Below are 24,864 nucleotides of genomic sequence, written 5' to 3'. Positions count from 1 at the left end.
ACGGTCAGGGTTATGATACTTTGAAGGTCTAGTCAGAAACAGAGGACACGGTTGCTAAAGGCTAAAATGCATGGGTAATTTGTCAGTGTTACCAAATACCAACGAGAAGTCATCCCAAATAAATATTACAGTTTTCTATAGGGTAAAGATCAACAACAGACGCTGGCAGGAATGGTGATTATTTGTTGCACATGGGCACATCTAAACAGGAACATGCCAAATCCAGGTGAAATGAGATTTACCCTCAGGAAGAGGGTAATATAAACATTTATTGCACATAGAGCTTCATGTAAAGGATATTTAATAATTTTAAAATCAAAATTTTCTAATAAATCACGTCTCACATGCTCAAGAATGCAAAAATACGCTCCTCAGCTTTATCCAGACAAATTATTATTTATCGATTTATAAAGCGCCGTCATATTCTGCAGTGCTGTACAATGGGAAAACAGGACATAACTACTAGTTCATAACGCTTACAGAAACACAAAGTAAGGAGGGCCCTGATCAAACAAGCTCACAGATGATACATTTCGAACTACTAGTTGTCGCTTATAATAATCAAAGTAATTATATGCACATGTACGTTGATAAAAGCTCTCCACCTAATGAAGTGCTGTGTAAATTGTTAATGCGATATAAATAAAAAATAATAATAATATTAATCGCAGATAGTTTTGTATTTAGCATAATGCGTGCTTTGCCGTCACGGCATTTTTAAACATAAACTACACCGGTACATGAAATGTATTTGAAAAAAGCAGTGTAATACAAAATCGTATATATTTCTCCTTTGTTAACCCCTTAAGGACAATGGGTGGTCCCTAAACCCATTGAAAAACAATGCATTTTGAGCCTGTACATGTACAGGCTTTGTCATTAAGTGGTTAAAATGCCTTTGATACATTAAATGTATCTAAACAGGCAGTGCAATATGAAATCCACTCCTTCCCCTTTGTTAAAATGCCTCACAACGCTAAGAAAAGGGCAGATATGCACAGAGAGGCCTACACAATAAATACACATCTTTCTAGCATGCTTTCTGGCAAGCAAACTAGGTCAGTGAGCTAATTGGTGAGGCGCGCAGGGCCAGCACAGGCCTTTGAGAGGTTTATTTAGCAAGAGAGGGGCAAAAAACCCATTTAGGTAAAACATTTTATACCACCGCATTAAATAACAAATGTTTAGGCTTTAACGAAAAAAATATACAAGGTTACCAAAAAAACTGCTGGATACAGAGTCGTAATTCTGCATACATTACTTTTAATTCTGTAGATTTGTATTTGCATATGCTATTCAGGCCAGAAATTTATGTCTAAGACATATTATACGAGTCTATGTATAAGATTTACATTTCTTTATCAACATAGAATGGAATTATATTGAGAGCAAGGAAGATTACATTGTCGTTATTTGTTTGTGTTGCACAAAGCACTGTTTTCTGCCTCTTAGATCTTTTGCCCCTAGCATTGAGGTTTTGCCATGGTCAAAAGTGAAGAGATCTTGTGGGAATGGAAGCCTGCCCTGAAGCTATGTGGTGGGACTGCCTGTTTCTTATTTGCGCTTCCAGCTTTTAAGTCAAAGTGTGAAAAGATCTGTTACTTTGGAGCTACGTACACGTTTTTAACCAAATGCCATACTGTATTCTTACGTTTTCAGATAGGTATCTAAACTTATGTAGTCAACCTGTTACTCACTTTTAAACCAAACCATACCCTAAGTGTATCTTCTTTCAAATCGACAAAAATGTTAATGGTTGTAAACGACATCGTAAGAAATTTTTCCTATAACTCCAGACAAGTCCAATAAAGTCTAAGAAGGTCTTCATCAATGTGAATAGTGAAAGTGACATGAATCATTTGTTTCATAAATATATTGAAGAAAGTGAAAGCTATCAAATTCTAACAAATCGTACATTAAAGTCAAACAGCTTCAAGCAGAAATGTAGGTAGCTGAATGTTTCAGATTAACCTGGGTGACATAAAACCTTTCCGAAAACTAGGATAGAGTTACTTTTGTAGAACACTGCATTTCTACACAAATAATATTAAGTTATTTTATGAAAGCTCATTAAACCTCATTAAAAGAGTGCTTTTGTCAAAATTCTACCTTTTATGGTTAACTGAGATTGTAAACACAGCTTTCTAGACATTTAGGTCTCTTCTTCAGGCTTAGATAAAAGGTATCATTTTGTTATTTATTTGCTACAACACAAAACCATCTTCTCCATGTAACAATGGGTGCTTCTGAAGAGCTCAGTGAATTCATGCATGGTACTGTGATACGATGCCAGCTTTGCATTAAGTCTGTGAAATTTTTTCCCTGATAGATATTCCCCGGCCAACCGTAAATGGTATTATTGGAAAGAGGAAGCAGTTAGGAGCAGGAGCAACTCAGTCAGTGCTGAGTGCGTAAAAGTCAACAACCCTCTGTTGATTCCATAGCTGAGGAGCTCCAAGTCTTCCACTGGCCTTAATATCAGCACCAAAAAGGTGCAATGGGAGCCTCATGGAATGGGTTTTCATGGCCAAACAGTTGCAAGCGAGCCTCACATCACCAAGCGTCGGATCGAGTGGTGTCAAGCACTCCGCCACTGGAATCTTCACTTCTGTTAAGCAGTCTGATGGGTGAGTCTGGGTTTTTCCGGATTTCAGGAGAACATTACCTGCCCGACTGCATTGTGCCAACTGTAAAGTTTGGTGGAGGAGGGGGAATGGTATAGGGCTGTTTTTCAGGAGTTGGTCCCTTACTTTGAGTGAAGGGAAATCTTAATGCTTCAGCATACCAAGACATTTTAGACAATTGTATGTTTCCAACTTTGTGGCAACAGTTTGGGGAAGGCTCTTTTCTATTCCAGCATGACTGTGCCCCAGCGCACAAAGCAAGATCCATAAAGACACGGTTGGATGAGCTTGGTGCGGAAGAACTTTATCAGCCACACAGAGCCCAGACCTCAACCCCATCAAACACCTTTGGAATAAACTTGAATGGAGATTATGAACCAGGCCTTCTCATCCAACATCAGTGCCTGACCTCACGAATGCTCTACTGGGTGTATGTACTGCAAGAATTCCCACAGAAACTCCAAAATCTTAAGCCCATGGCCGTCCCTTGCCGCTCTGGTCCTCCGAGGTCTACTGCGGTGGGACCCGCTCTGAAGACCTTCTCGAACCACCACCACTCTTCTGAGGTAGCGGGCACCATCTCCCTACATGCTACCTCGCCGCCTCACAGATCGCGAGGCAGACTGCGCGCCCCCTTAGGTGCCTTTAGATTAGAGGTCCTAAACCTTTTATATGGTAGTACTAGTATGTCCCCTCGGTATAAGCGCCCCATCATGGATATATATTGCATTTCAAACATCTGGAGAGTGTTTTCTTGGGTTGCAGCTATGAACCTGGGGAGTTGTTGTCCATATTGCTGGGTATTTTCTGATTGTCACTAATATACTAATACTCTGATTAAGATGAAAGTAAATACACAGTGTCCAGATCCCCTTGAAAAAATAACTATTAAATATCATTTGACAATAAAAGACAATGTGCGGGTGCTAAAGTGTATTTAGGCTCCTGTACACATGTGTTAAGTCAGTTTAGACATATTGACTACACATTTCCAGACCTGCTTTTAATGAGTCTAGAAAATTTGAGTAAAATATATTATTTTAACGCGCATGATTTTTCTAGATACCCCACTGAATCGCTTGCAGATGATTCCATTAGATTTAAGCTTAGCATTTTTAGACTGGATTCCAGACAGGCCATTGAATCACAAATCCTGTGTTATTCACTTCTATTAAAACCAATTAAGGTTTAGATGCGTCATTGAATCGGACCCAATATGTTTTCATTTAAGTGGTGCATCATTTGTACCATTTTACATAATAACCTTGCAGCGATGGTGTTATATGCATATGCTGATTTAGAAGCAAGAACTGGGCTCACTTAGAAGGCCTGCATATAAAATTCCTTGCCCTTTCAGTAAGTTCACTTACCCATAACTTATGCTTCAATGGCACTAAAAAAAACCTGCCCCCTTTATTATTATTGTACATCACATGTTGTGCTTACTTGGTGTAAGCAGTGATTATGACAACTTTCTGAAGGTTACTGAATGGGTAATGAAGTCTCCATCATGGAGGGTATGACCTCACTTGAATATGCTGCTCAGTTTGTAGCACAAGCTCATCTAATTTTTCCAATGAAATTTGGAGCTCAAGGCTTTTGAAAGCATGAGCTAAAGAAGGGTTCCATCATCTTAACAAACTTTTTTGGTAAGGCAACGTCTGCGGCTATGCTTATTCCTTAGAGTAAAAACAAATACATATATCCAGCCCCCTGTATGCAAGTCATGTTTCAAACAAGTATATCACTAATTGGAGTCCTTTAATTTCTTTGAACAGATGCAAGATTATTGCTTTCCATATTTTTTTACTTTTTTATCATTTGACTTAACTTTAACATTGCTCTTCTTATTTATTTTTTTATTAAAGGGGCTATGTTATACTATGGGGTTTCTTAAAAATGAAGGTCCATCGAATTTCCAATTCTAAAAATAATCTGTGTATGTCATAACACAGCAAACTACCATCAAAAGGAACCATGGTAGCAAAGAATTCACATATTTAAAGGTAATTATGGTCCGATTACATTTGGGGTCATAATTCACAGTTAAGGAATTTCATTGTTTCGGATGCTATGGTAATTGGATAGATAAGGCATTTGTTAAAGGATGGGTAATTCTCTCATAATGGAAAGGTTGTCAGTTGGAAAGCTATTTAATCTTTAATATGACCTGTAAAGTTTAATACGTTCACATTACAATGATCTCTAATTATTTGACTGCCGAAGCACTAGTTTAAAAGGACACTAAAATGTAGCCTTGCTTATAGGTTTAGAGTTAGACGAATTGTAGAACCCATGTGATGGGAGAAACATAGAATTTTAATGGCAGATGAGAATCATCACGCTCATCTAGTCTGTAGAGACTCAGACATTAATCAGTCCTTGGTCTTCTCTTAGATTAAAGACAGGTACGGACCCAGAACCAGACACTTACACAACACAACACAACTAGACACAGGGGTATAGCTAGAAACCTCAGGGCCCCGGTGCAAAAATTGTCCCGGAGCCCCTGAACTTCACCAAAGCAACATGTGCCTGTCTGTGCCACGTCTGTCCCCAGCTTGCCAGTGCCCCAACCAGCTTATCTGTGCCAAACAGCTGGTATGTGCCATCATTGCCCCCAAACAACTTGTCTGTGCCTTTTTTACCCTCCCTTCCATCTCTCTTCTACTGCCATTAACTCTTCCCAGGATTTCACTTATGTGATAACCCTCTGGAATTCCCTACCCAATTCTGTCAGACTTTCTCCCTAGTACGCTTGTGAGCTGGAGGAGAGAGGTCTGTATCATGACAGCAGAGATCTGACTGTGTCTTATATGAGGTGGATGCAGAGGATGCAGTGCAGCCGTGCTTCACTTGGGACATGGCTGTCTATCACGCAACCCTGACAGATATCCCACCAGTAGTGGCAATCTCACTCCAACTACTGGCCTTTCCACTACCTGAATGATTCATATAAATCACCACATTGGGCCCAGTGTACGGTGGAGAGTGGAGAAAGAAATCCAATCTCTTGTTATAATGCTTAAACTTTCAACTAATACAATATAATCTGGAGTGACTTTACCCTTGTTAAGATGCAAGGAGATTTTTTTGTGCCAGAACATCTGTGCCTCTCTAAGTCTAAAATTATCTGTCCAAAGTGCTTTAGACAATCAATATTCATAAAAAAACAATATTCACCATAAAGAACTTAGTAAGTGACAAGGAAATGGGGAGCTACATATCAAATCAGTAGGATCATTATTGTCACAGTAGGCACCCATTTCCTCTAGCATCAATATGTCATGGTTTTCTTAGTGGTTTATATGCCGTGTACATTAGTTTTGTCAATAGGATGAGGTTTATTTATGATCTGATGTGAAGAATATCATGTGATATGAAAATTGTATCTGCTTAACGTACATGATATTAAAAATAATCACCTCAATCCTAAATGAAAACTATTGTCGAATGTTTTAAAATGTTCAGCCTGAAGAAAGACTGCAAGTGAAAGCAGCAGGCCCAGGTTGGCCATTTTTCACACTGGGCAAATGTTCGGTGGGCTGCTGGCCAATAGCACCCCATACTCACTTCCAGTGGCAGATCGGGCGCTGCAGTGTATATTTCAATACATTTCTCCCCATGACTTACTCTATATTGTACAAAGCCAGCAGCACAATTTGTTTTTATATCTTTTTACATCAATAAATTGAACAATATAAGCAGATGAAACTTTTTACAAAACAGTAATAACATAAGCGTTCTTTTAATATTAAACTGCACAATACGACATTGCCATACTGGTAGAGGACAGATATATTTTTTCCCCCAAAGGGTTAATTTACTAAATTCAAAGCTTATGGGTCTATGTTGAAATTAAACATTTGGTCCCAGCGGTTAAACTGCATTATGGATGCCCAGTCTTGCCAATGATGAAGGGTGTAATGGATTATAGCCCTCCACGTTAACTATGCATTATACAGGGCCAGTTTAGGACCTGTACAAGAAACTGGACAGGATTGGCCCTTCATAATGCATAATAAAGCCAGGGAGTTGAAGTGTTTTAATATCGCCTCTTCCCATTTTTCCTGATGTAGAGACTCAGACCATAATCTTCCTTGGTTTTGTCTTAGATCCAGGATAGCTTTATGCATATCCCATGAATGTTTACTCTCTGAGTAAAGTAAACGTTTTCAAAAATATGTTTTTGTAATTAATATTATAGCCCTAAACAAGAGTAGATGTAATATCATTGCCCATGATTTTCTGAGGAGGTTGTATTTGATGTTTTGAAAAATATTGAAAGGAGAACAGTACAGCCAGTTCCACAACCTCTTTTTACTGACTAGTCTTATCTGCTAGATCAGTAGTTCTAGTTTTGTTTATTTCCAGCAGGTAGTCATTGAAAAACATTTCTGTTTTACCAATTTAAGAGTTAAAATAAATATTATGATTTGCTTTTTGGGATGAATAATAACTTGTACACATTCAAACTAATGTTTTTGTGACAGTGGATAACAGGGTAATTTATAAAGCAACAAAGAGACACAAATGGGAGCTAACCTATATAGACAATACTGTTAGACTTATGTATTTAAAAACAATTGCATTCTTAAAGAATCCACATTTTCTTGTGTGTAGAAAGCTACTTAGCCTCACCAACTGTATAGACAGAAGAACTTTACCCATCCAGATTTTTTTATTTCACTTGTCATATTACTGTTCTTTTGAGTATTAATTCTAGTATTATTAATCATAAAAATACTACCACTTTTGCTACTATTAATGCTGCTGCTGCTACTACTACAATTACTACTACTGCTATTACTGCTACTACTACTTTTACTACTACTACTACTACTACTACTACTACTTCTACTACTATTAATACTACTGCTACTATTAATAATAATAATAATCTGCACAGATAAGTCTGCACAGTGCATTACATTTTTTTATTATTACTGTTATTACTGTTATTGTTATTATGAAAAATACTACCACTACTATAACTATCACTGCTACTACTACTACTAATAATTATTATTATTTTTGTTGTTGCTATTATTATTATTATAATTATTATTATTATTATGAAAAATACTGCCACTATTGCTACTATTAATTGTAATACTGCTACTAATACAACAATTACTACTACCGTGTTTCCCCGAAAGTAAGACAGCGTCTTACTTTCTTTTTATCCCTAAAAGCCCCACTATGTCTTACTTTCGGGGTATGTCTTATATTGGGAAAAATTTTTCGAATTTAATGCTTTCCTACCTTTCCTTTCTTCTTTCAGCTTCTTTTCCTCCTCTTCGCCAGTTCTTGTCTCCTTCCGGGTCAGAGGGCACGGACAGCGGTGGGCGCGGCTTCAGTGTTGTGCGCCGGGATCTGACAAGAAACCCCGGCGCACAACAGCTGTTGCCGCGCAGATCACAAGGGAGCGGTATCGGAGGTCATTAACAGACCTCCGGCTCCCTTGAGTGATTTTAAGCCGGGTTGAACCCGGCTTAAAATCACTCAAGGGAGCCGGAGGTCTGTTAAAGACCTCCGATACCGCTCCCTTGCGAGCCTGCTCCTCCAGCGGCGGACATTACTGTCCGTCTCTGGAGGGGTGCCGGGTGCCGCAGGTTGGCACCCCCTGGAGTGTGGCGCCCTGTGCGGTCGCACACCCCAAAGGTCGGCCCTGCTCTAAGGGGCCGGCCTTAGGGGTCTGCGGCCGCACAGGGTTTAAATAAAAACATCGGGGTTTTTTTTCAACTTTATTTAACATCCTCCATGTTAAATAAAGTTAAAAAAACTTTATTTAACATCCTCCATGTTAAATAAAGTTTTTTTTAACTTTATTTAACATGGAGGATGTTAAATAAAGTTAAAAAAAAAACCCCGATGTTTTAATTTAAATCCTGTGCGGCCGCAGACACGTAAGGCCGGCCTTGGTGGGGACTTCCCGGCCCCTTAGAGTGGCGGACCCGGTCGCAGGTGCGGCGGGCCTAAGGGGCAGGCGCCCCTTATGCCCTGCGTTAATGCGGCCGTAGGCCGTAGGCAAATCCCCCGTGTTTCCCCGAAAGTAAGACATATGTCTTACTTTCGGGGTACGGCTTATATTAGCTGACCCCTCTGAAACTCCCGATACGTCTTACTATCGGGGGTGTCTTACTATCGGGGAAACACGGTACTACTCATAATAATAATAATAATAATAAAAATATTAATTGTTAGCATCATTATTATAATTAATATTAATATTATTATTATTAAAAATACTACCACTGTTGCTACTATTAATACTGCTACTACCACTACTACTATTACTTCTACTACTGCCACTAGTACTACTAGTGCTAATATTATTTATATTTTTATTATTATTACTATTATTAATAGTATATTATTATTATTATTATTAATCCCAGAGAGTGACCTATGAAATGCCCTCTGTGTTTGGGTGAAGCATATTTCTTATTCTGCCCCAGGAGAAACATTGTAATAGATTTTTCTCAGCATCAATCAGCGTGTCTCTTCCAGCTTCTCCATGTTTGACTTTATTGTAGCTATATGAAGGCACCCACCCTGCTTTACACTCGCTATGTACACTGCTTACATGAATTCATATTGAGTATGAAGCAGGTACCAATTCTCTGAATGACAGAAAACAGCTGGAGAAAGGGGGCAAGCTTGGGGTGACCATTCTCAACATTGTCTCCTTTCTTAGAACCCTTCATACGTCATGAGAGAGCAGTAAGTCAGATCACATATGATTAAATGTAACACACTGTGCAGACTGGAATTCTAGATCTTTGCCTTTTGAAACATCCAGATCATGGCCTAAAATTGTTTTCTCCTGGAAGCTTTGTGGCCAGGGTGCAAATGTACACATATTTTCAGTTTGGGGGCACTGGGATCCATTCTCTTCTATACTGCTTTCAGATGGTTGCACCAAATTAACCCAATATTTACCCTGCAATTGCACGTGTATGCAGAAATTACGCAGAACTTCTAATCCGGATCCATGATAAATATCATTAGCCTCCAGATCACATAATGTTTTACGTATCGATACTTATCCATAGTAATCTACAACAACGAATGCCTTGTCTTTCAATGCAAGTATTAACAAATCTCCCAAGATTGTGATATAATTATTAACATGTTGTTTTGATGTTCAATTAACATTAATAAACATATGTGTATATGTTTATAGGGCGTATTCTTCGATTATCTCACGAGTATTTTACATATAGGCTGTGTATATATAACAGAACAAATGGCTTTGTAAATAAATGTATCAACATTTCATGTAATAGCAAGTTATGGCATAATATGTTAATAATTCCGAGCCCCGGTGCTCCAGAAACACACCTTAAATGATTTAACATGCGTGTTTATATATGTATGCGATATGTGTACTGACATGGGTAGCTATATATGAATATAAGTATATCAAGATAAAACCATAATGGGAGACAGACATAAAGAGAGATAGATAGGTAACTCTCTGTTTCGGAGTAATTTTATATTTTAGTTATTTATAATTTGGTTTAAATACCGTATAGTTATTTGTGTGCTTGTGCGTAGGTATGACTATATATATATATATATATATATATATATATATATATATATATATGTGTGTGTGTGTGTACATAGAGAGAGAGTTGTTATACAGCATGAACTCCCCAATGCATTCAACAATGAATAAAACGTATACCCTTTCGTATTATTAATAGTTACAAATAAATAATATTATTAAGGCATCTGCATATTAAATGCAATAAGCAGAATTATTTTTAATGTACTCCATTATATCGTGTCTTGATACAATCTCCTTCCATTGCACACACTCAGTGAGGAATAAGAATTACTGAATATCAGAGCACACAACGTGCAGCTTTTGTTACTGGCAACAATTAAGGATTCGCTCACACTTCAAGCTGTTTGAAGAGGGGAAAAAAGACGTAAAGCAGCTCTCTGCTGCAGTATCTACATCAATCATTTTTTTAAATATTTAACAGGTACTAAAACAAAAAGACTGAGACCTCAGCGGTCCCCTTCCTACATTCTGAGTTTAATTAATTATATATTTAGTGAGGTCTGTTAGCTACAGGGAGCCTGTGATTCTCTTGGTAAATGCAACATCTTGAATTAACCCTTTTGGGTGTAAATCATTTAGAAAGCATTCTGGTTCCCACAGGGTTAAAACGCACCAAGTACATCAAAATGCAACAATGTTGCCTGTTTGCGTGACTTTTTATACGGATCTGTTTACTTACATTCTCTGATGGTCTATCTCGCCGATGAAGCCTTTTAAAACTGGTCGCACCACCCATCCTAGAGAAAAGAACGTTATTATTAAGTATTGCGTTAAAAAATAATAATAACTCATTGCCCTGTTCATTCGTGAAGCTCCACAGAAATAAATCAACTCAAAACCAACAGCTTAAATGTAAGCACAAAGGAGAGAAGGAATTGACTGACATCTTTACATAATGTGAAAAAAAACCATTGGAGTGTGTAACACTTAATGTCAAAAGCCATTGGTTTTCTGCTACACTGGACATATCTCACTCAGCTCAACAGATGTGTTGAAGGGCTGAGAAAGAGACTTTTTGAGTAGACTTGTAGACAATGTATGTCTGCCTGGGGCAATAGCCCCTGGATAATGGCACGGAGGGGGCAAATAAAATAAAAGTGTGTATTGTCGGGATTTGGTAATCAATATTTCCCTGTTTATTCTGAAATGCTAAAGCTCATATTAAATCAGAGGCACAAGTAAATATATTTTTATAAACTTGATGGAGGTAATTGGGAGATCTGAGCAATCTGACATGCTCCCAGGCGGTGATACAGTGAAATAGAGCTAAATGCGATGATCAAAATTAGAGCTACAGGCTGACTGATCCATTGTGTTTGGACGCATGTTGACTTACTTTGCACATGAAAGGGAAGGCGGATATGAAATGAAAACTGATGGACGTGAGAAGGAAGGCAGCTACAGCTTCTTAGAAAGCAGGGGCAAGTCTAAGAGCAGAGGGTAACTGTGCCAAGGTCAACTGCCCATGGCCTCTCCTCCAATTCACTTGCATTGAAGAGGCCACCACGATTGCTATGCTAATTGCAGACAAATGCATGATCTTTATTCTATTAACCAAGGACCCCTTCTTAACCTTTTCTTTCTTTCTGTTCTGCAATGGGGTATATATTATAACCTTTACTGGGGGCGCAAGGTTTAAGCTTGGTTAATTTCCCTTTAGCCCCAGTCTGTGGAAGGGTAGCAAAGTATGTCTGAATTTTAATAGAATCCAACTAGTGGGATATAATAGTCTACAGCTGGAACAAAGCCGCAATTGTCAGAAATAAAACTGTAAGCTGTGGGGGTAATTAATATATAGAAATAGATTGTAACAGGAGCATCTTCTGCATGAGATAGTAATTCACCTGTTTCACACACAGCCTCTGTTCTGTGCTGGCCTCCTTGCCTCCTTTCACTGTTCTCTTACACTCCTGTCTTTCTCTCTTTTTATTTCTGTCCTTTTTTCTCTTAACCTCACCCATTTGCTCCACTCCATCTCCTCCCCTTTCCTCTCCAGCCCTTAACTCCCCTCCTCTCTCTCCACTCCTGGGAATTCCAGCATTTGCCTCCCTCTTTCCTGCAGTTTCATTTGCTTCCTTAATTGACCTAAATAAAGCTTATGACTGACAAGGCACTTCTAGGGCCCCCAGGCAAACACTACTAAGCAGAGCAGTGAACTCATCGAGAGTAATTCTCCTTTATTTTCCTTGAATAATCCAATTTGCTGATCGTGCTCGTCCAATCGGAGAATTCTTTAAAACGTTTAACTTGCCTGACATTTTGTTCCATTATTGTGCTTTTTTTGTCTGTGTGTGTGCCTCAGAAGAGATCTGCACTTGCAGGAGCTATGTGAAGGGATCGCAAGGGAAGGCAAGCAGTAAAAGCTCCTTACAGCATCCATTGGAAAGGAGAAGGCAAAACGGTGGACAAAGGGGAGCTTCACCAGGACACCCTGCAGACACCCATCAACCTTCTTCATCTCTACCCATTAAAGGGGGAGGCTGTGTACCCCCTTTAGCCAAGATGCCTGATGACTCTACGGAGAACCAGGGATCCACCTCCACCAGGGTGTCTTCATTCTTCATTGAGAATTTATTGGGGACAGAAACTAAGGAGGAGAAGAAGCACCCTAGCCAGGATGATGGACACATTGTGCAGCAGAATGGGTTAGCTGGCAGCCATTACAATTCAGTATGCTGCCAGGTCTCTCCATACAACTACAGCTCCCATGGCAGCTACCCTCTTAGGGAAAACACTATGGAGTGGTATAGGAGAGCACAAGCTACTTACATAGGATGTACCAGCCCTGAAAGTAAGTGTCAAGCGTATTTCCCCATTCCTTGCGAATATGATGTGTGTTCCATCGACCAGTTAGTAATACTATGAATCTTTCATGTCGTCTGACTTCCACTTTGGAAAATAATGTAGCCTTAATGACTCTTGCTGTTTAAAATGTTGTTTCTAAGTACAACTTGATTGCTTTACAAGCAATTTAAATAAACAAAACAAGAATACACATGACACAAGGTAAACATACTGGCCGCGATTAAGTGTATTTCATCTATTAACCTTTTAATTTCCGATCATGAGAAAAGGTCATTAGTAACAAGCTGCACATTGTTCTATTCATGTAAAGGGTTAAATCAAGTTTTAATTTCTCCAATAACAATGCCCTATGTATTTGTCATTACTTATACGGAGCAGAAATCGTATTATTTATTAGTATTTCATTTTTACTGGCTCATACAAACGCATTTTTTAACCCTTCATTGGGTAAGGTGTCAATACTGAAATGAGATATAGTTTATTCTGCTTAAGAAAAGGGTTCACATGTTAGGTTTATGAAACAGATGTAGCCTTGTAAATTTAATCTTTCTTGCCTACAGAAAGAAATACCCTTAGATAGAAGACGTAACCCTTTGCAAAACGGGTTTTAAATCTAATATTCACATGGCAGCATTACAAGTATATCATGAAATCTGCAGAGGGCAATGAATATTGATTAGGACCCTTAAAGAGGCTAATAATGCTAAAAGGGATCTGATAAGGCAATGTGATGCTAGGCAGTTAGCAGGAGTAAGTAGTCTTAAAGGATGATAATCGGATTGACATTTGATCCCCAAAGTCCATAATTTTAATGTGAACAACTTGTTTGACATTTCAGATAGAGCCCACACCATATCAAACATCTGGGGTATCTATCTATCTATCTATCTATCTATCTATCTATCTATCTATCTACCTATCTATCTATATATATATATATATATATATATATAATTTACAGGGTGATGCAGTTTGGTGGAACCCAGGCCTATTTACTGAAAAAAGTGTGGATGAACTTCCTGAGTTACAGGAGTTAGTCTTAGCTTAAAGTAAAGACAACTACTTTATATATTTTAACAGGCTGAAAGAAAATTCAAATTACAAATCGTGAAATCACTTGTGAAAGTTATTCGACTGAACTTGATTTAGTAAGAATGACATTATTTAAATATAAAAATAATTTGAAAAAATATCTGGTAAAGTTAAAAAAAGCTCATTTATATAGGACTGATTTTAAGTCTGGACCTAGGGATGTTGATACTTGAGCGGAGGGCATTTTTGGTTAAGTTAATTTGTAACATGTAGATTTTCTGTAGCTTCTGGAGGTCTTGATGATCGCCTGAAATGTGTTGGTAAAAGCCTTGCAGTAACACTTTAGAGAATGGCAGCTTTTATGAATTAGTGATATTCCTGCAGTTAAATCTGGTTTGGGACTTAGTTTTTAAATTTTCTTTTTTTCTCTTTTTTAGCAAGTGATAGAGATTCTCCTGAGATCTCTGAAGGAGCAGAGAGACAGTACAGGGGATACAGAAAACAAAAAGAAGAAGATAAGAAAGACGACTTTCAGTGCAAGGAGGAGGAGAAGACAGAGCTCCAGGACTCTGATCAGCGGTCTTCTCGCAAAAAGAAGACCCGCACGGTCTTCAGTAGAAGCCAGGTCTTTCAGCTAGAGACCACCTTTGACATGAAGAGATACCTCAGCAGCTCAGAAAGAGCTGGTCTTGCAGCCTCTCTCCACCTCACAGAGACACAAGTCAAAATCTGGTTCCAAAACCGAAGGAACAAGTGGAAAAGACAACTTGCTGCTGATCTGGAAGCTGCCAACATCTCCCACACATCACAAAGGATAGTAAGGGTACCCATTCTATACCATGAAAACTCTCCTGCCACCTCTATGGGATTCAGCCTCCCTCATATCTCCCCTCCTTTGGTGGGGTTCTCCAACCCAGTAAATTATCCTCTTGCAACTTTTCCAAATGCAGTACCCTTTCTAAGATCACAAATGACTGGACTGGTTTGAAAATTTAGAATTTGCTCTGAATTTTTCCATGGCTTTTTTATGAACTACATATCACTATCTATATTAAACTTGATTTATGCATTTGAATTTAAAATGTGCAATAATAACAATAATTATGAATCACAAAGACAGCACGATACAGCCTTTAAACTTCTCTTTTTTTGTAATTCCAAAGAAATTCTTGTAGCAATTATTTGGAGCATAATATTATATTAAAAAATTACAAATGGAACAGAGATCCAACTGTGGAATTGTACACCAGTGACCCAGAAAATATGATGTAAACTTTCATTCACATAGGGAGATGTCTTCTAATCTCCAAAATAGCACGAGAAGAATATTAAGATTCTACAATTATACTGGACAATATGGATAAGGTGTTCATCATCCTCAAGATATCCTTAATATGTATTTTGGTTTTACATTTACTAAAAAAATCAGTTACTTTAATTAGGAAAGAAATGGGAAATATTATACAGTCTACTGCATATATCCAAATAAACTGCCACCATTAGCCAATGGCTTTTCGAGGGGGGGGGGGGATATGTTTTTTTTTTTCAGTTTCAGCGATACTTGACATTCAAGCCCTGGACAATCAGAAATAAGACTGGTTTCTTTTTTTATATCGTTATTTTTTACGGGTGCGTTCACAGTACAAATTGGTAAAGGCGTGCCTTGCAAGAAAATAAATTATCTTTAAGACTGATGTGTACTTATGTCATTTTTCTTATATATATATATATATATATATATATATATATATATATATATATATATATATATATATATTGTAGGTGTGTGAAAGTGTGTTCAGTGTGCAAATAAAATTCTTATAGCTTTAATTAATACACTAACTATAGTGTGAAATAATTACATTTTTTAACGTTTCCGTTTTTTTAATAGATTTATTTTAGATTTCTTCTTGGTACTTAAAAAAAAATTCTGTTGTTGCTTACATTCCTAAATCCGAAACAATGTTGGTTAAAACAAAGTTCGTGATTGTGACTTAATTGTTTACTACTATTAATGTTGATATTGTGATTTACATTTTTAGGAGAAATATGGATTGTGAACGAAAAAGTAGTATTTTTGTATATCTGGTGAAAAGGGCTAGCTGAAGGAAAATATAAAGAAAAGTTAGAGATGAAGTTAAGGCTTCGTGCTATGGTCGGTTAGCGAATGCCGCTTTTAGTACAGGAAGTAAAACTCTTAATCAGAACTATTTTGCTTGTCTAATAATGTGGATGAAGTTAAACTTGTAAGTAAATCTACTCACTATTTCTCCCTTCTTTTGTCTAATATATAGTATGTTAAGTATTTTATTTTTTGTTTTTTTCGTTTGCTATTTAAAAGTATTGCAAAAGAGTTTTCATTTTAAGGACATCTGAAAAAGATATCACAAAGCAGAAATACCCGAATAATAATAATAATAATTATTATTATTATTATTGAACATAGTGTATATATATATATATATTTTTTTTTTTTAATTTTATTTTTTTTATTGTGTGGAGTAACTATCCCAATCACGAATTCTCATTTGTAACCAACGCTGTTTTACATAATGATTGTGTGATTAAGGAATCTAAGCAACAGAAGCGATTAAAAAAATAAAACTGCGGGTTATATACTGTTACAATGCTGTAAGAATTTAGCAATCATTGGAAATGTCCATCGGTTGCTATGGTGATTTCCCAGGTCGCTTTATAATTTATTTTTTTTTGAAATATCAAAAAATATAGAATTTATAGTTGAAAATATGTTCATTTGTCGGCCCCATCAGACGATATACAATGATACATTATATATTAAATAATATTATTTGCAACTGATATAGGTATAGAATATTTTATACTCTTCTAAATGTTTTATTTTATATTCCTTTTGAAGATCAGAATGTTTGCTTTACATGTGGATTAGGGGAGTGCACTGGGTTGTGTGAGGTCAACACAACTCAGCAACTTGTTCAGTAACAGAGAGATTTACTGAGGATTATAATCATTTAGACTGTAATTTTAACCATGTGAGTGCCAGGTGATGAGAAATGTGCTCACTCCTCTGGTCCTGAAAAGACCAATGTACATTGTTTCTCCAATATCTATACTTAAAAAGTGATATAAAATATAGGGAAGGGACGTGGGATAAAAAATGCTATATATTTTTCAATTTCTGAACTTTTTTTTTCAAAGCCTAACTGGGACATCTCTGCTCAAGCGCAAATATTTATTTAACCCTTTCACAGCTGGGATTTTTTTAGATATGGGTGTCTTGGTCATAATTAGGTATGTACTGTGCATTTTGTATTGTTAAATTCGTCTGATATGTCACTATAACAAAGAGGGAGAGATACCCACTATATACATATGAATTTTAACATATTACAATATATTTTCACATTACATATTATAATATAATATAACCTAACATTGCAAAACTAAATATAACATAAATTAAGATGTTCAGAATATTTTGTTTTACCAACACAAGCAACAAAATATAATTATTATTGTTTTTGTTAATTGTAATGCAAATATGATTCCCATAACTCTGGGATGGAAATACATCTGTTATGGGGAATACATGGTCAATTTTCTCATATATATATATATATATATATATATATATATATATATATATATATATATATATATATATATAAGTTTTGCCGTATTAGTCCAGTAGACATGATGTAAAAAAAAATTTGCAGTATACAGTGATACCTTTTTTATTGGAGTAACATGATATTAAAAAGACAAGCTTTTGAGAGTTGTATATATATATATATATATATATATATATATATATAATTTACATGTATCTATTAATAAAGAAAAATGCATACCCTTATAATTTTACTTCTTCTAGTGGACATTGTCCAGAAGACAATAAATTGGGTAGGATGACGTTTACAGGTAGCTCAAAAAAATAACACATATACACAATTACACAGTTACTCAGTCCGGTTTACATGGTTCTTTTTAATCTTGAACATTAGTTGTTAAGGCAATTGTGGCAAGCTCTATAGAAATCAATGGGGTTTCTTTGTCAAAAGGTATCATTTTATTCCATAATGCTCCAATGTGCTTTTATAAATCTGACCCATAGTGGTTTATGTAAATTATACAGATCACTGCATGCACTATTAGTGTAACATACCCCTGAACAAAATTGCCATCACTGCAGCATGAGTTATTTGTGAATGCTGTGCAAAATGTGTCTAAAGTTAATAACTCACTAAACGAATAGTCCTACAATTTCTCCAGGCAAAATTGCCCTGTATATATAATATTAACGGTATCAAAATATAGCAAATCACCATGATGCAATAAAAAGGCAACTATATCACAGAGTGAAGGTTGTGTGGGTTCTGTGTGCTGAGTAACACATTTATCATGTATCAGAAAATGTAGTAATGCCTCCTAAAACCAGTGACTATATATACACATACACACACAAATTACTTGATAATAATCAGTTAAGTTTTGGAGAGATTTCCAGTGTTTGAAAAAACCCACATTTGTACATTTGTACATTCTTTGCATAAAGTTATATCTAGCATTGTACATCATTGTGTATAATTAGAAATAACTAACTATATCAATATTTGTAATTATTATGCTAGCCTGGAATGACCTTGTTTTAACCTGTGACTGTATGCCTTAACCTTGGTAATGACTTTTGGTTCTGTCACTATAGTTCTATAGAGGTTATGTTCTTTTATATTCTGCATGGATAATTAAGCTGCTTACTGTAAATACTTATATATTTACCTTTTTCTTAATAATTCAATATGGCTCAGTTTTAGTTTGAATGGTACAAATGCATGGGGCCATCTTGTTATTTTAAAGATTGCTGGCCCATAAGCTCGAAAACTAAGAATGAGCTTTTTATGGTCTACAGTCTTTCTGAATAATCCATGGGTTGTGCTGTATTTTATCATTGGTATAACAGACTTTGCCCCAGCCTATGCTCCTCTTTGATAAAAGGCCCTTGGGGCAGAAGCTTCATGTAAACCAAACCATGTGGCTAAAGAACATTAAAGGATAAAGAGAGACAACTAGTTCATTTACTTAAGAAATGCCAAAATGAAAGGTTCTTTCCTACCAGGTTCTTATCCTAAGTTTAATTAGTTTGGAGGTTTAATTTCAATCATATTTCCATATAAATATTATCAATCAGCAGACAAGACCCTCCAAAGTGCTAGGGCAAAACAAAAAATTGTGAATCTCATCATCATCCCAACCCTACGTAATTGGAAAACAATTGTGTGAAACAGCAATTTAACAATATTTTTAGGTATTTGCCTTATTTTTTCCACATTTCTTAAACTTTTGACTGTTACTTTCCCTTTTGTTTTCTCTTTGTATTGTTTTTGAACAAAACGTTGGACTTATTTTGGCGTTTCATTAAAAAAGGAAACCTCCTCTAACTCTTGTATTTCCTCTACAATAGAAGTGTGTTAGCTTTCGAGCTGTGGATACTACTACCTTGATGAAGTAGAGAAATGTTAATTGACCTGTTTTATTACTTGACACTGCTCTCAGTAGTGACAATTCCATTTTAAACAACAAAATTACAGAGGGGTCTTCCACAAACCCCTACTTCAATGGATTGATGGCTCCGCCACACACCCCATAACGCATTGTGTCACTAATGTGGTTGAATTTACTTATCTAGTTACCCCTTGTTCCATGCATGCATGTAAAGAAATGATACAGGTGGTATAACATTGCATATTACTCTGTAATGCTTTTACATGGTGATACATTTTTTATTATTGTATTAGTGTCTTGCCACCAGAATCCCACAATGTTTATTGATTTTTTATTCTCTCATAGAGAACATTAAGTATTACAGAAGTTAATATATGATTATAGAGCATTCATAGTGTTGTAATTGGGTTCCTGTTTATAAATTATGAATGTATACAATTTGAAATATTCCTATGGCTCCTTTGGTATATTAAATTTAGCCAGCAGGTCAAACATGTGAACCGATGGCCACTGAGCCTTCCCCATCCATCCTAAACTACAGACATTAGTCTCCAATTCCACTTTAGCTGAAGTATGGCCCACTAAGAATTAAGTACATAAATCTTCATTATTTTCAGTCTTCCTTCCTGCGGGACCTACTTGAAAGGTTATTTGTGCACGCATCTCTCTCTGGGATACAGGTAAGTTAATATATGCATATACTCATTTATTGATTTGTGTGTATATTTAAATATCCATCAATGGCTGTAGACACATAGGAGCCTATTAACTAATGTGCAAATGAGCAGAGTGGGATTATCCACAAACCAAAAGCATATATGAGCATTTATTTTTGGGGTGCCATTTTGTGGGAAAAGGGGAGGGTCTTGATAAATGCCCACCCACAAAGCATATACCCCACCCACTTAACAAGCACTGTCCACATTTAAACACTTACTGTACCTTTTTCATGTGCCCCTTATGTTGTACCCATAGGTCTATGTGCTAAGGGGTGCTTGGGCATTATATCTAGTTAGATGCGGAGATTAATTCTTTTTCTTTTTGTTGAGAAATTGCAGATTTGTGTTTTCCTAATGAATTTAGCTACTCACTTGGACACGTTTGTGTTATATCCAAACAAACATTTGATGGGGAAACTCAAAAATCAGATTTAGCAGAAACAGATATACATTAATCTACATACAAAACATCATTACTTCGAAATGGATAATTTAGCGTTTGGAAAATGTGGGTGAAGCTGGCATCATGAAAGCACAGATATATGGTGTCCCAAAGCATTTGGCTAACAATGGCAAGGGCAATTATGCTCAATGCACACTTCAATTCTGTTGAAAACCATATATTTCTCAAAATTGTCTACTTAAATGAGCAGAGAAAGGATACAGTATCAGTGCAAATGCTTACTAAAGCCTTTGTTACTCTATACAGCCTAATGGAACTGCAAATAAAATACAGTGAAAAGGCTTGTGATGGTGGCCCAAAACATTCAAATCAAAACAGTCCAGCGCAATAGCCTGTCCTCCCCTGGTAGAAAGCCTTTTTTAATCTCCTCCTGTAAGCATCCTTAAATATAAATGTTTGTGAAAATGATTCTAGTATATATTATTTCTATATTATTTCTTGTTGAGCTTTGGGTATAATGTACCATTGATGGAAATGAAAGCGGAAGCAATAGAAAATGTGCAGAATATTAGTTAACATTGGTCAGCGCTTATTTTTTCTGAATCAATAAGAAGGTCTTAGATCTATTTTGTTTTTTTTCAAATAAATTCACTTTTTGACCAAACTATAATCACTTCACAGCTAGTTTCTGACAGCCCAAGGGCAGCAATAAAGATCCCAGACAAAGGAGTTGGGTCACTTTATGCAATACATATGGTCTTTAGTTTAGCTTAAAATATGCATTAAACCAGTGTCAGGTTTGTATAGGCCTCTTTTTTCTGAATACTTGGGAAGTCCCATGGAAAAAAATATTTTCAACCTAAAATGAGCCTAAAATTCAGTGCTGTATCCAGTAATCTAGGTCAAAATGGAATAAATCCTGGTTTTATCTAATTTTGTACCTATAAACATCCTTTATCTGCAGATCTGGAGGCTGCCATTGTAGACAATCATGTGATATTTTGAGTGAATCTTCCTGCACATTTACCACAAAGAGTTGATTTTTATGACAATAGTAATGAAGTTGGTTCATTCATAGACAATCAGTCAGAATGTCTGGCTTGGTGATTAAGACCCAGCCATTCTATTGTTTCCTACAGGCAGTATGATAAGGAGTCATGATGTTTGTCTACTAGATTGTGCTAGGATACATACACATTAGTAATTTGCCTCTACCTGAACACAATATAATAATAAAAAACTAGAACCCTTTAAGAAAATAGTGAGAAAAAACTGTAAGAACTCTTAAAATGATTTACACCAAAATATCTGAACCAAACATGGACAGGAATTCAAAATCGGGACTCTTTGTCATGTACATAACAGAATAACAAAGGAAGATCTGCTTTAATGAAAAGAAATATGACTAGGTAGCTGTTAAACCTGTAGGTTAAAAAATAAATACATTTAGCCATTTTACTGTATTCTACCGATTGGTATATAAATTAAGCATGCTAAAAGGAACTTAATGGATATTTATATTTGTTTATTAGAGGAATTTTGATAGAAAGGTTTTATAGTAACTTTACTGAAGGTGGCAGACAGGTGAAACATCCTCCCAGCAGAAGTGGTAGAGGCTAATACAGTGAGGGAATTTAAACGTGCGTAAGATTTGTATATGGCTGATTTTAAGACAAGATCAATGAATGATCAAGGAATGATAAAGAGGTCAGTCTTTACATTAGGAAATGGGCATCATTATTATAATTTATTGTTTTATATAGCGCCATTGTATTTTGTAGTGATGCACAATGTGTAAATTATATGTTTCTATCTTATTTTTAGAGCCTCTTGGACTTTTTTTAATCTATGATATATATAATTAATTCATCCACACAACATATTCTGTATATAAATGTATGACAAAACTCATTATGAATCATCCTAAATCCCTACAATGAAAGAGAGAGTAATTCTGTGGATATTTGAGGCTGCGCTGTGTAGGGTGTAGTTCAGTGTCAAATCGTTTATTATCATCATAATGGGGAAATAATGACTCGCAGGATTTAACGTTCCCGGAGGTGTTAATTGCTGCAGTAGGGGTTGTTTCGCTCACATGCGCACGGTTCGCCCTGTTTGTTCTTTCGCCCCTAATTTAGCTTACATTGTGCTGGAGGTTTGCTGCGCTGGGAGTCCTCTCCATGCTCCACCTCCTCTAGCATTAGGACAGCTGCCTCTGCTCTGCCTTCCTGTTTGAGGCCAGGGTTGCAGGACAGTCACTTACTTACCCCGGCTCAGCCTGATCTCTGTGGCATGCAGCTGGCTGTGGGGCACAGGACATTGTGTGTGTGATGCCACGGACCCCCTGCCAGGGAGACAGCAAGGACCATGAATAAAAATCAGGATGTATGCAGACCGACGTCTTTCAGCTTCACCATTGACAGTATACTCCAGCTAAGCTCAAGGAAGCCAGATGACATTAAGTCTCACAGAGGCTTCATTCCAAGGTCCACAGAAGACAGCAGAGATCTTCACAGGCAGAAGGAAGAAGAGGAGGATGAAGAAGACCTTACAGGACCAGAAAACAGCACTACAGCCCTATTCCCAGCACATGGTAAGACTGTATACACACATACTGCTCATTTCCACACGTATACATACAGTGTATATTAATGGGAACAGGGATACACCACTAATGTGTTTCCTCCTTTATAAATTAAGCCTTTAGTACATATTTTTAGGATTATGAGGCACTTGGGGGGGTCATTGCACTGATTTTATTGTTTGTATAATATCAAGTGATAAGGCTGGAGTGTGCATGGGTGCTGAGCATCTGCACCCATGCTAGTAGCGGCCAACTGTGCTTCCGACCAAAAATCCTAGAGATTTAAATACTTCATGATCCATAAAAATACACAATTATATTAAGTATGCATAGTTATATTAAGTATCACATAATATAATAATATTATAATATAATATTATAGTATGTGGGAAAAAAACAAGTGTGTTATTGCAGTTCATTAAATTTACACACACACACACAAATATATATACATTCATTCCTTTGTCTTAAGTTTATTTACTGTACACTCATTAGAACAGTTAATTGGGAATGTGATTGATTACTTTGTGGCTCAAATAACAGTAGGCTAAACACATCCCAGCAGCTAATCCTGACACCTATATTGCTTTGAAATAGTTTGTCAGCATACCTCTAGTGTTTGGGTGTGAAAATGTCTTTTTTATTTTTTTATTATATGCTTTTTGGGAATTGCTACATTCCTAAACCTGCATGGCAGTTTATTTCTGCGAATATCAATTAAAGTTCCAAAGAGTGCTTTTTTTCAAAACGTAAAAGAAAAATGGGGTACTTCAATTCTGATCATTTTCATTTCCCCTATTTAGGTTATAGAAGTTGCCTTCTTGCCTCCAGTTACAGACACAGAGACTTACCTTGCAGAGCAGACAGCCCCGACAGTTTGGATGACGGACCATCCCCAACCTCAGAAAAACACAGCAAGAAAACCAAACTTTTGGTAAAAAAGAAGACAAGAACCATCTTTTCCAAAAGTCAAATTTTTCAGCTTGAATCCACCTTTGACATGAAGCGTTATCTGAGCAGCGCTGAGAGGGCTTGTCTTGCTAACTCATTGCAGTTAACTGAGACTCAGGTGAAGATATGGTTCCAGAATAGGAGGAATAAGCTAAAAAGACAATTGTCCTCTGAGCTGGAGGGTCCGGTTTTAGGAGATCAGACTGGAGATATCACACCTGCTCTTGCCCTTCCAGTCATTTACAAAGACAATTCATATCTAAACAGATGCATTTTGCCAATGTCCTTCCCTGTTATGTACCCTGGAAGCACAATTCCTTATCTTTGTTTTCCAAATACTGGCAAATATTACAGCCTTACAGATGGGGATGCATAAAGCCAACTAAAGAGACATAATCCTCCTTGGGAAAGATTACCGTTAAAGAGGTTCATATATATATATATATATATATATATATATATATATATATATATATATATATATATATATATATATATAATGAGGTATAGACATTCTTTATAGTTTTGTTCCTCTAATTTATAGTATCAGAGTCCTCCATTTATTTTACATATTCCAGAATTCAGCATTGACCTGAAATGTTATTTATTTTCTTGTCACTATTATCTGCTTTCTCTAAAACGCATAATATAACTTTTTTATACATATTTGAACTTCTAGCAGCGTG

The 24,864-nt window shown here is 36.5% G+C and overlaps 1 protein-coding gene across 1 annotated transcript; it reads left to right on the top strand.

Annotated features, from left to right (window-relative positions):
- The first annotated feature begins 12,705 nt into the window (after positions 1–12,705).
- LOC149282266 (homeobox protein HMX1-like) lies at positions 12,706–15,028 on the top strand. The gene is made up of 2 exons (XM_089498468.1): positions 12,706–12,994; positions 14,478–15,028. The coding sequence occupies exons 1-2, from the start codon at positions 12,706–12,708 to the stop codon at positions 15,026–15,028; spliced, it is 840 nt and encodes a 279-aa protein (XP_089354594.1).
- Positions 15,029–24,864: the final 9,836 nt, after the last annotated feature.

This window comes from Sceloporus occidentalis, unplaced genomic scaffold, assembly GCF_023333645.1.
Source record: "Sceloporus occidentalis isolate IW3139 unplaced genomic scaffold, rSceOcc1.0.p SCAF_120, whole genome shotgun sequence".
In the NCBI taxonomy this organism is placed as follows: Eukaryota; Metazoa; Chordata; class Lepidosauria; order Squamata; family Phrynosomatidae; genus Sceloporus; species Sceloporus occidentalis.
The sequence above is the reverse complement of the archived record's forward strand: the minus strand, read 5'-3'. Positions and strand labels throughout refer to the sequence as shown.

Bases quoted from the DNA above. Each gene is read 5' to 3' on its own strand.
- LOC149282266 (XM_089498468.1), top strand. From the start codon at position 12,706: ATGCCTGATGACTCTACGGAGAACCAGGGATCCACCTCCACCAGGGTG. The intron at 12,995-14,477 runs GTAAGTGTCAAG...TCTCTTTTTTAG, and splicing joins AGGATGTACCAGCCCTGAAA to CAAGTGATAGAGATTCTCCT.